General features: G+C 38.9%; 1 protein-coding gene across 2 annotated transcripts in view; it reads right to left on the reverse strand.

The window, feature by feature from the left end:
• The window catches only part of RABL3 (RAB, member of RAS oncogene family like 3), a 57,153-nt gene that overhangs the window by 31,887 nt on the left and 12,694 nt on the right, over positions 1-12,572 (reverse strand). For both annotated transcript variants that reach the window (XM_062176978.1, XM_062176970.1), the window contains exon 3: positions 279-408. In XM_062176978.1, the coding sequence (XP_062032962.1) occupies positions 279-408 (130 nt within the window). The remainder of the gene's footprint in view (positions 1-278; positions 409-12,572) is intronic.

Here is a 12,572-nt window from a genome sequence, read left to right on the forward strand (position 1 = left end):
GAGAGTGTTCTGAAAGTTCCAGATACTTTTATTTTTCAGTATTTAGTTTATGACAATAATATAAATAGAAAGACTTAGACCAAGCAGATGTTTACTATTCTGAATTACGTGGTTAGCATCTAGAAACACAAATTAGGATGTGACATGCAGATTGAAATCTGGAGTTGTGAGTATATCAGAACTTTACTAAATTAAGATGAGTCCTGTATGTTACAGCATTTCATGTCAGATGATTTATACTCTTAGACAATTACTATATAGTAAAAATAAAAATTTACCATTTACAGAGTTGTAGAATACTGCTCGTGTGCTTTTCACACTGCTGGCACTGCCCACAGAGCCTCCAACATCCCACAATTCTATATAGTAGGCCTTTTCTTCAGGGGTTCCTTCTTTGTAGTCATGAACCTAACAAATCAATCAATTCAATAATTATTATAGCCACTAAGCAAACTGGTAAGCATTGTCATTCCATTGGATATATTCTGTATCAGCATTGCTCTCTGACTCTGATTACTACCTCCTATCTTTCAAGCTTACTCTTATTTAGTATTCCAACTTTAATAATCACTGATCACAGAGGACCCTATAGTTAATTGATCCTAACATCTTTCATAACTCTCTCTTGCACTCCCAAAGCCTCATTTCTTTTCTAATAGGCATAAATTTCATGATGTATCATTACAGTCACTCTTTTGTCCCTTTCTCAAACTGTATTCACTTGACAAAATTCTAACCTGAGTTATATACCTTCCCGTGTTTACAATCCAGGTAGCTCATGGTAGAACTCAGGAAAATCACATGCAACCTGATTGGATTCATTTCAAATTTCAGTGTACTACTGGAACAATCCTTCAATCAGTTCCATAGCTCGTTTACCCATTTCCTTTCCCAAATAACTATTTCATACTCCTCTTTTTCAAATTTCCAATATCTCTTGCTCATCCTTACTCACAGCTTCCTAGAACAAAAGAAATACAAAATGGATTTCTATAACCTGTCCTTTCCATATCTAGACAGTCTCCTGCATCTATGCCAAATAATCTGCTTTCTCTCCTGTTAAAATCTTAGGCCGCCTTTGCCCCCAGGGCTAAAACCTCTTCTGTGCATGAAATCCCATCTCCATTTTCTTTCTCAAATATGATGTATCACTAGTTCCCTCTTTCCCTCATATCATCAATTTTTCCTTTCCACTGAGTCACTGTCAGCAGCATATAAACATGCCACAATTTTTCCCACCTTGAAAAAGAAAAAGCCAGCCAGCGCCGCAGCTCAATAGGCTAATCCTCTGCCTGTGGTGCCGGCACACGGGGTTCTAGTCCCGGTCGGGGCGCCTGATTCTGTCTTGGTTGCCCCTCTTCCAGGCCAGCTCTCTGCTGTGGTCCGGGAGTGCAGTGGAGGATGGCCCAAGTGCTTGGGCCCTGCACCTGCATGGGAGACCAGGAGAAGCACCTGGCTCCTGGCTTCGGATCAGCGCGGTGCGCTGGCCATAGCGTGCCAGCTGCAGTGGCTATTGGAGGGTGAACCAACGGCAAAAGGAAAACCTTTCTCTCTGTCTCTCTCTCTCACTGTCCAGTCTGCCTGTCAAAAAAATAGAAAATAAAAATAAAAAAAGCCAACATGTCCTCCTGCAATCAAGCCACTTTTCTGTTCCTTTTCACAGAAAAGCCCTCCAAAGAGTTCTAGTCTCAGCTCTGGTTCTTTTATCTCACATTTGTTCTCTCTCTTTTAAAGATTCATTTATTTATTTGAAAAGCAGAGTTCCAGAGAGAGGGAGAGACAGAAATAGAAGGAGAGACAGAGACAGAGAGAGAGAGAGAGAGAGAAAGAGAGATCGATCTTCTATCTGCTGATGCATACCCCAAATAGTCACAACTGCCAGGGCTGAGCCAGGCTGAATCCAGGAGCCAGAAGCTTCATTCAAGTGTCCCACATGGGTCGCAGGGGCCCAAGCATTTGAGCCATCTTCTGCGGCTTTTCCCAGGCCATTGGATTGGAGCTGGATTGGAAGTGGAGCAGCTGGGACACAAACTGGCACCCATATGGGATGCCGGTGTCACAGGAAGTAGCTTTACCTGCCATGCCACAATACTGGCCCTTCACATTCTCTTCTGACAAGATTTTTTTGGTCAAACATTTCCCCATTCATCCTAATGAACCATCCCTTGTCAAGGTGAATACTTGCACCCACATTGCTGACTTCAATGATCAATTACCAGTTTTCATTTACCCCAACATATGATATAGCTGATCACTGCTTGAGCCTTGCAACTCTTTCTTCACTTAGCTTCTAGGATACCACTCTCTTGTTGTCTTCACACCTCATTGGCTAGTCCTTTTCAGTCTCCATTTGAGTTCTCCTTATCCATCTGACCACTAATTATTGAAGTGCCCCCAAGGTTTAGTTCATCAGATTCTATTCTGTCAATATTGGCTCTTTTGGCATTTTTATCTGTTCTTCTGTTAAATGTAATCATTTTGTTGATCAATTCCAAATTTATATCCATTTTAGGATCTTTAGACTACCATACCTACCATACAATAATCTGGATATTTAACATTGAAATTCATTGCAAATTTAACACAACCAAAAATAATTTCCTGATCTTACTCTCAAACAGTAGAGACGAAGACTGTAAATGATAATTGAATCTCAAAATATCAAAATCACTCCAATACACTACATTTCAGATACTCTATTAGTTACCACAGATCAGTGAAAACATATGGTATCTGTCTTTTTGGGACTGGCTTATTTCACTAAGTATAATGATTTCCAGTTGCATCCAATTTGTGCAAAAGAAAGGATTTCTTTCTTTTTTTTTTTTTTTTCCCCTGCTGAGTAGTATCTGTAGTGTATTCCACACTGAATCTGTAAATTGCTTTTGGCACTATGGACATTTTGATGATATTAATTCTCCCAATCTATGAACATGAAAGATTTCCCTTTTTTTTTTTTTTTTAAATTTTTGACAGGCAGAGTGGACAGTGAGAGAGAGAGACAGAGAGAAAGGTCATCCCTTTGCCGTTGGTTCACCCTCCAATGGCCGCTGCGGTAGGCGCGCTGCGGCCAGTGCACCGCGCTGTTCCGATGGCAGGAGCCAGGTGCTTCTCCTGGTCTCCCATGGGGTGCAGGGCCCAAGAACTTGGGCCATCCTCCACTGCACTCCCCGGCCACAGCAGAGAGCTGGCCTGGAAGAGGGGCAACCGGGACAGAATTGGCGCCCCGACCGGGACTAGAACCCGGTGTGCCGGCGCCGCAAGGCGGAGGATTAGCCTACTGAGCCGCATGTCTTCTATTTCTTTCTTTAATGCTTTGTAATTTTTATCTTAATGGTCTTTGACATCTTGGTTAAATTTATTCCAAGGTATTTAATTTTTTTTACAGTTATTGTGAATAGGATTGATCTTAGAAATTCTTGATCAGCCATGGCATTGTCTGTACACAAAGGTTACTGATTTTTGTGTGTTAATTTTATATCCTGCCACTTTACCAAACTCTTTTATGAGTTCCAATAGTCTTTTAGTGGAGTTTTTTGGTTCACCCATTTATAGAATCATGTTATCTGCAAATAAAGACAGACAAATGAAAAAATGCTCAGAATCAGTAGCCATCAGGGAAATTCAAATCAAAAGCACAATGAGGTTTTACTTCACTACCCCCATTAGAAAGGCTCTCATACAAAAATCAACAAACAATAAATGCTGGTGAAGATGTGGCATAAAGGAACCCTAGTCCACTGCTGGTGGGAATGTAAACTGGGATAGCCACTGTGGAAGACAGTACAGAGATATCTCAGAAATTTGAATATAGAGCTACCATATGATCCAGCCATCCCACTCCTGGGAATTTACCCAAACCCAAAGACGTAAGTATATAAAAGAATGATCTGTACCACCCTGTTCACGGAAGCTCAATTCACCATAGCTAACATATGGAATCAACACAGATGTTCAGCAGCTGAAGACTGGAGAAAAAAATTATGATATATATATATATATACACACACATACATATATACGCACTCTCTCTCACACACATAGACACACACACACATCATGGAATACTACTCAGCAGGGGAAAAAAAGAAATCCTGCCTTTTGCAACAAAATGGGTAGAACTGGAAACCATTATACTTAGTGAAATAAGCCAGCCCCCAAAAAGACAACCTTATGTTTTCTCTGCTTTATGGTAACAAATAGAGTACCAAAAAAGTTGCTGGGTATATGACCCCAACTTGTCAAACATGGAGTTGAATGCCCACTGGTTGTCTAATCAATATGGCTAAAAGGGGAGTGTCTTACTCACTCTGGGAGTCATTTACAAGAAGTTCGTGGATTAGAAGAATTAATATAATCAAAATGCCCATACTACTGAAAGCAATTTGTAGATTCAATGTGATCTCAATTAAAATACCAACGGTCTCCTCAGATGTAGATAAAAGCAATTCTAAAATTCATATGAAAACAGAAGAGACCCCAAATAGCTAAAGCAATATTATATAAACACAAAAATAAATTCAAAGGCATCACAATACCAGATTTCAAGACAAACTATAGGGCAGTTATAAGCAAAGCAGCCTGGTACTGGCAAAAAAAAAAAAAAAAAAAAAAAAGAAGATAGAACAGGATAGAACAGAATAGAAACTCCAGAAATCAATCCACACATCTACAACCAACTTATCTTTGAAAAAGGAGCTAAAATCAATGCTTGGAAAAACTGCAGTCTCTTGAACAAATGATGCTGGGAAAACTGGATCTCCATGTGTAGAAATATAAAACAAGACCCCTACCTTACACCTTACAAAAAATCCACTTACAATGGATCAAGGACCTAAGTCTAAGACCCAATACCATCAAGTTACTAGAGAACATAGGGAAACTGCAAGACATTGGCACAGGCAAACACTTCTTGGAAAAGACCCCAGAAGCATTGGCAATGAAAGTCAAAATTAACAAATGGGATTACATCAAGCTGAGAAGCTTCTACAGTGCAAAAGAAATACTCAGCAAAGTGAAGGGGCAACCAACAAAATGGTAGAAAATATTTGCAAACTATGCAATTGATAAAGGATTAATATCAAGAATCTCTATAAAGAGCCCAAGAAACTAAACAACAACAAAACAAACAATCCTGTTAAGAAATGGGTAAAGGACTTGAACAGATATTTTTCAAAAGAGGAAATTCAAATGGCCAACAGGCAGATGAAAAAAATGCTCAGGATCACCTCTACTATTAGCAACCAAGTCAAAGCCTCTATCTTTCTCATTGCCTGAATTAATGTAATGGCTTCAAAACTCGTCTTTCTATTAGAGACATTCCCTAACTCCTCTTCTTGTTTACCAAATAGTAGTCAAAGTGATCCTTTTAAAATTTTAAGTTAGAGGAACCAGTGTGCTGTGCAAGAGGGTAAAGCTGCAGCCTGTGGCATTGGCATTCCTGTTTGAGTCTTGCTGTTCATTTCTGATTCAGCTCCCTGAGAACACACCTGGGAAAGCAGCAGAAGATGGTCCAAGTACTTGGGCCTACGCACCCATGTGGGAAATCTAGTTGAAGCACTGGCTCCCGGGTTCAGATTGGCTCAGTTCCTGCCATTGTGGACATTTGGGGAGTAGAGCAGAAGTTGGAAGATTCTCTCTCTCTCTCTCTCACTCACTCTCTCTCCTTTCTTACTGCTGTAACTTTGCCTTTTAAATAATAAACAATTTTTAAAAAGTCAGATCATATTACTCTTTTGCTCAAAACCCTCTAATGACTTTTGTCACTCAGAATAGGGTTTCTCTCTTTCTCATGGTCTGGACTCTACAGGCATTTATTGCCTGTACTGTATAACTATTCAGAAACAAATTCTGATCTATGACAGCGGATGAAAGTATGGTGAACATTAAAATATTCCAAAAATTCATTTTTTAAGAAACATTCATTTCAGACTTACTGAATTAGTCCTTTGAGGCTAAGTCCTAGGCAAGCAATTTTTAAATAACTCTCAAAATGATTCTGCTATAATTGCTTAGTTAAGAACTGCTGATTTTATAGAATCTAGCTATTCTGGTATTAAGAGGTCTAGAATATCTTTGATTGTCACTGATCACCCCTGATATCTTTGAGCCTCAGTTTCTTTGCCTATAAAATGAAGGTGTTCTATTATGTGACTTCTAAAGTATCTACTGGCTTTGAAATAATAATAACAATGATGCTAAAAAAAACAAGCTAAGTCAGTAGCTAATAAATGTCATGAAATGAATTAAAACTTGCACACTATATTCAACAGAATACTTTTACTTATTCACACAATTTTTTTTTGTTCAAATCCTTTTATCTAAGGAAAAGTCTAAGTAAATATGGTACTAGACAGCTACACTGACATTAAGATAATAATCATCTGACTGATAATGAAGACAACAAGACAGAAAAATGAGAACAACAAAGTCATGTCAGCCAGGGACCATTGTGGAATATAGAAATTAATCCTATACACTGAAATACAAAGTATCACAATTTTGCTGCATGGCATAAATAACTGATAATATGTGCTCATACCAAGTCATCAATAAAAGGGTTAAATGTCATAAGTTCTGTTAAAGAGAACAGGGAAAAGCATAATATATTTTAACAAGATTTCTAAGTGAAACAATTGAAACAAACAATACAAAGTATTAAAATAATCACTATCTGTCATGAAAAAGCTCAGCCAATTCAGTCAAGCTGTCCTAATGCTGCCTTCCTCCCCATCTTGTCCAACCAGAAAGGGTTAGGTACTCCTTCCATAAAACTCTGTACACCTCTGTCATTTCGCTAACCACAGCCTTATTTACCTGCCAATATGTTTTCTAATAGACTCTGAGCTTAAGAACAGGGACCATGTATTACATTTTGTAGCTCAGGAAAATAGAATAATACTTAGCACGTGTTAGATGCTGGAACATGTTTGTTAAATAAGTAAATTTAGGCCGGCGCCGCAGCTCAACAGGCTAATCCTCCGCCTTGCAGCGCCAGCACACCAGGTTCTAGTCCCGGTTGGGGCACCGATTCTGTCCCGGTTGCCCCTCTTCCAGGCCAGCTCTCTGCTGTGGCCAGGGAGTGCAGTGGAGGATGGTCCAAGTGCTTGGCCCTGCACCCCATGGGAAACCAGGAGAAGCACCTGGCTCCTGCCATCGGATCAGCGCAGTGTGCCAGCCGCAGCGCGCCAGCCGCAGCGGCCATTGGAGGGTGAACCAACGGCAAAGGAAGACCTTTCTCTCTGTCTCTCTCTCTCACTGTCCACTCTGCCTGTCAAAAAAAAAAAAAAAAGTAAATTTAGATAGATATCTCATCCTCCAAGGTTTTATTATATCCAATTTATTATTTTATTGAATGCCAGTGTCTCACAAATACAGTTCTGAGAAAGAGTTAAATCAGAACCAATAGGAAGTTTGTTTTAAAAAACTCCACAGATCCCTGGACCACTCCTGAAGCTGCTGACACAGGCTCAAAAGTCTAACAAAATAAAAGCAACTCCCTATGTGATTTTAGTATACAATTCAGTTTGGTAATCATTGCAGCATACCACTTTTCTTTAAAATTATTTCAAATATCTAGCATTGCCTCCCATAAAAGATTACAACTCTTCTGAGAATAGCCATTATGTAATACAGTTCCTAGGTAGCATATTCTCTGGCCTTACAATATACCAGTCTTGGCCAGCACCCTCTGGATATGCATCCTCCCAAGCAAACTGACTGTCTCATCCATACTCTCTTCTACAGTAAAGCCATTTCCTGATCACATCTTTTTCATGTTTCCTTCTAAATGGAATTAGAAGAGAAGCTGCTCTCCTTCCTTTCAATTTTCTCAGCTGATACCAGGTAAGTTTAACTTAGTTCACATGGAATGAGTCCTCAGAACTTTATTTTTTTCTAAAGATTTATTTGTTTGAAAGGTAGAGTGAGAGAGAGAGAGAGAGATTCTTCCATCTACTGGTCCACTCCCCAAATGGCCACAACAGCTGCAGCTGGGGGGATCTGAAGCCAGGAGCTTCTTAGCAGGGAGCTGGATCAGAAGTAGAGCAGCTGGGATTCAAACTGATGCACATATGGGATGCCAGCCCCCTAGGCAGTGGCTTTACTGCTACTCACAATGCTAGCCCCATGAGTCCTCAGAACTTTAAACCAGTAGCTTAAAGCTTGTGGCTATGATATGGTATCTTTTACATGGGTGAATAATATCCAAGGAAAAGTGTGACATTATAACAAGTATTGTTCTTGACACAGTAAGTGGTGCCTTGGTGCTATATCAAGAGCCCAATTTGATAGGGGTAATGCCAAACTACTGGAAATGTGTTTTAATTTTAAATTATATCATCAAGGATCTGATGCTTTAAAAGTCATTATATTCCTTACAACTATACAACAAAGCATTTTTCTCAATAGGAAGCAAAAATACATGCTGATCATCAAATGAGAAAAAGAATTTCGCTCAATACTGTTGTCACTTTGGACCTCCTCAGTTACTTACCGCTTGATTTTTTATTGAAAACCAAATGAAACTATGCACAAAAGGTTTTGCCCCATTGAAGAGTTCATTCATTGTTAGTAAATTTTAAAAAGCAAAAAACAAATTTAGTAAAGAAAATGAGAAACATTAAGAAAGAATTTTGGATGTTGGATGTTGCAGATGTTAGTAAGTTTGGCTAAGTATCTGTGCCTGCAGATTATTAAAAAGAGGAAGGAATGTTGGAAGTCTTGAGCAGGAAATGGGAGAAAAAAGAAGAGGGAGAAGAAATAAAAGAGCAATTAGAAGAATATATCAAAGAGTTAATTTGTCTCATTCACTGCTATACTTTCAGTTCCTTGCACAGTGTCTGGTACCCAATAGGTATGCAACACATATACTAAATGAACTGAGTGAATGAACAGCATAACGTTTACTGCTAATTGCCTCTTTCAGCAATTTCTTTTGCCTTCAGTCATTTCCTTTCCCTAAAAGAAAAACCAAAAACTTCACCTTCTCTTCTATTCTGAACTCATTCTTTGATTTAATCTCTAAACTTGTGAAAGAATGATTTAAACTTCGATCTATTTGTTCTCTGCCTGTCCTATCATTTAGTTTCTGACACTAAGATACCACTGCTCTTTGAAAAGTCAACACTGACATCAACATTACCAAATCCAATGTTTGTTTCTTTTATTTTTCTCGGTCTTTATATCTCTACAGTCTTTTTTTTTTAAAGATTTATTTATTTATTTGAAAGTCAGAGTTACACAGAGAGAGAAAGAGAGGAAGAGAGAGAGAGGACTTCCATCTGCTGGTTCACTCCCCAATTAGCCACAATGGCTGGAGCTGTGCCAATCCGAAGTCAGGAGCCAGGAACTTCGTCCGGGTCTCCCATGCAGGTGCAGGGGCTCAAGGGCTTGGGCCATCATCTATCACTTTCCCAGGCCATAGCAGAGAGCTGGATTGGAAGTGGAGCAGCCGGGTCTTGAACTGGCATCCATATGGGATGCTGGACTGCAGGCGATGACTTAACCCACTACGCCACAGCACCGGCTCCTGTCAATGCCTAGTATATTAAGTTCTCATCTCTTCCTTCTTTTGATGTTCATCTTCTTGGTTATCCTTCTCCTTTTTGGATCAATCTTTCTCTGATCTCTTTTTCATCTTGAACTTTCTAAATATAACTCAAGAGTCTACTTCTTGCTTTAAAAGAACCTTATCAGCGCTCATGGTTCAATATTGTCTCTATAAAATGATTCCAAATCAGAATTCTCAAACTTCAGCACTTCATATCACAATGCTTTCTGGACACCTTTAGCTGGATAGCTCACAGATGCTCCTCTTTCCCATGCCCAGAACAGAAGTCATTATCATTTCCTTCTCTTTTATCTATAATGCAACCCTTCTCGCTTGGGGGAAAGATCCATCTATCCAGTTACTCAAGCACCCACACAATCATTAACACCTACTATATTTTACATGCTTAATGCACACCTCACTTTCTCTGTTGAACTGCTATAATACTTATTTTCTATATCCCATAGATGTTTCTGCAATTATGTAAATGTTCAGTATAGTAATTACTAATTGAAATGAGGTTTGTTAAACTGCAGAACTAAGTTCTTAATTTTAGTTAGTGAAATTTAAATAGCCACATGAAGTTAGCAGTTGTTGTACTGAATAGTATCAGATTATTTTTTTTCTTATTGGATTTTTTTTTTTTTTTTGACAGGCAGAGTGGATAGTGAGAGAGGGAGACAGAGAGAAAGGTCTTCCTTTGCCATTGGTTCACCCTCCAATGGCCGCCACGGCCGGCGCACTGCGGCCGGCGCATCACACTGATCCAAAGGCAGGAGCCAGGTGCTTCTCCTGGTCTTCCATGGGGTGCAGGGCCCAAGAACTTGGGCCATCCTCCACTGCACTCCCTGGCCACAGCAGAGAGCTGGCCTGGAAGAGAGGCAACCGGGACAGAATCCGGCGCCCCAACCGGGACTAGAACCTGGTGTGCCGGTGCCGCAAGGCGGAGGATTAGCCTATTGAGCCACGGCGCCGGCCTCTTATTGGATCTTCACATGCAGAAGTATGATCTAAATGTATGACTTGGTACCATCAAATTATTAGAGGAGGACATCAGAGAAACTCTGCAATACACTGACATGGGCAAGGACTTCTTGGATAAGATCCCAGAAACAGAGGCAATGAAAGTCAAAATTGACAAATGGGATCACATCAAGTTAAGAAGTTTCTGCATTGCAAAGGAAGCACTCAACAAAATCAACAGGCAACCGACAGAATGGGAGAAAATATTTGCAAACAATGCAATGACAAAGGAATAATCGTCAGAATCTTGAAAGAGCTCAAGAAACTCAACTACAACAAAACAAACAATCTAGTTAAAAATAAGCAAATGACTTGAACAGGCATTTTTCAAAAGAGGAAATTCAAATGGTCAACAGACACATGAAAAAATGCTCAGGATCACTAGTCATCAGGGAAATGCAAATGAAAACCACAATGAGGTTTCACATCACCCCAGTTAAAATGGCTCTCATACAGAAATCAACAAACAATAAATGATAGCAAGGAGGGGGAAAAGGTTCCCTAATCCACTATTGGTGGGAATGCAAGCTAGTACAGTCATTGTGGAATTCAGTTTACAGATTCCTTAGAAAGCTGAAAACTGATCCTCCACATGACTCAGTCATCCCACTCCTGGGAATTTATCCAAAGAAAATGAAATCAGCATATGAAAGAGTTATCTGTACACCCATGTTTATTGCAGCTCAATTCACAACAGCTAACATATGGAATCAACCCAGATGCCCATCAACTGATGACTAGATTAAGAAAACATGGTACATAAACACTATGGAAAATTAGCCATAAAAAAGAATGAAATCCTGTCTTTTGCAACAAAATGGATGCAACTGGAAGCCATTATACTTAGTGAAATAAGCCATTTCCAAAATTCAAATATCATATTTTTCCTTGATCTGTGGTAACTAATAGAGCACAAAAGCACCATTCTAGAACAAGAAGCAATAAAAATTAGGAACCAAGATGACAGGCTCTTGAAGGAGAGTGCCAGGGTCTGAATCTGAGCTTCATCGCTTACTAGCAATGTCCTCTTGGAAAAGTCATGTTATACCTCTGGGCCTCAACTGCTTCATTATTAGTGTCAAATAGAGACACTGGTAGTACTTACATCAAGGCTTGTTGTGGGAATTAAATTAGTTACTATATAAATGGATACCTAGCCAAAGTAAGCACTAAAAAAAGGTTAGCCAGCCATATTATTTTCATTTCCAAGAGCAATTATACATAAACTTTGTGCCACCTACTAAATCTCACTTCACATAGGGACCATGCCTTTTTTATTTTTTTTAAATTTCATTCCAGTTCTCATACATAGCTATGCTGGTCAAAGAGGAATCAATAAATATTGACTGTATGCAATGTGCAAATTAATTACAATCCCATTAAAGTGAACTAGAAATGACAAATCAGTCTTCTTAGTAATAATTTGTGAAAATATTAAATTCTATAAGTCTTGTTTTCATAAATAGGAGCAGCCATATATTTACGTTACTCATTAGATTTGGGGAAACAAAACTGGAAGACAGGAATGAATGAAGAATGCCAGGAAACTTTTTTTCTTTCTCTTCAATTCAGTTATGAACAATTCCACACTGAATACCAGATCTAAACTGTTAATAATTACTGAGTACATACATTAAATTATTAGCTTTATCAGTACTTAAAATTAAACAATCATAATATCACGTTTATGATCTCTATTTTGAGATGGTTCTCAACAGATGTGAAGTGAGTTAAAGGGCATAACTGTTTCTATGGTTTTGAAGAGTATAGTTTCACAGATGTATACTAATTCTGGAAATCTCCTTTCTCAGGTTTCAATAACACAGAAACGGAAATTGCAATCGAATAGCTACTACAGAAGACAATGTTCTTCCAAGCTATTTAGGCAAAGGTTTTATAAGCTTTAAGCATTCTTTCTAGCGTGCAAAACTGCCCACTGTATTATAGCAGCAATCAAAATGATTTACCTGTATATAACAACTTGCCTTAAGATTATAGT

The sequence above is a fragment of the Lepus europaeus genome, chromosome 2, assembly GCF_033115175.1.
Source record: "Lepus europaeus isolate LE1 chromosome 2, mLepTim1.pri, whole genome shotgun sequence".
NCBI lineage: Eukaryota > Metazoa > Chordata > Mammalia > Lagomorpha > Leporidae > Lepus > Lepus europaeus.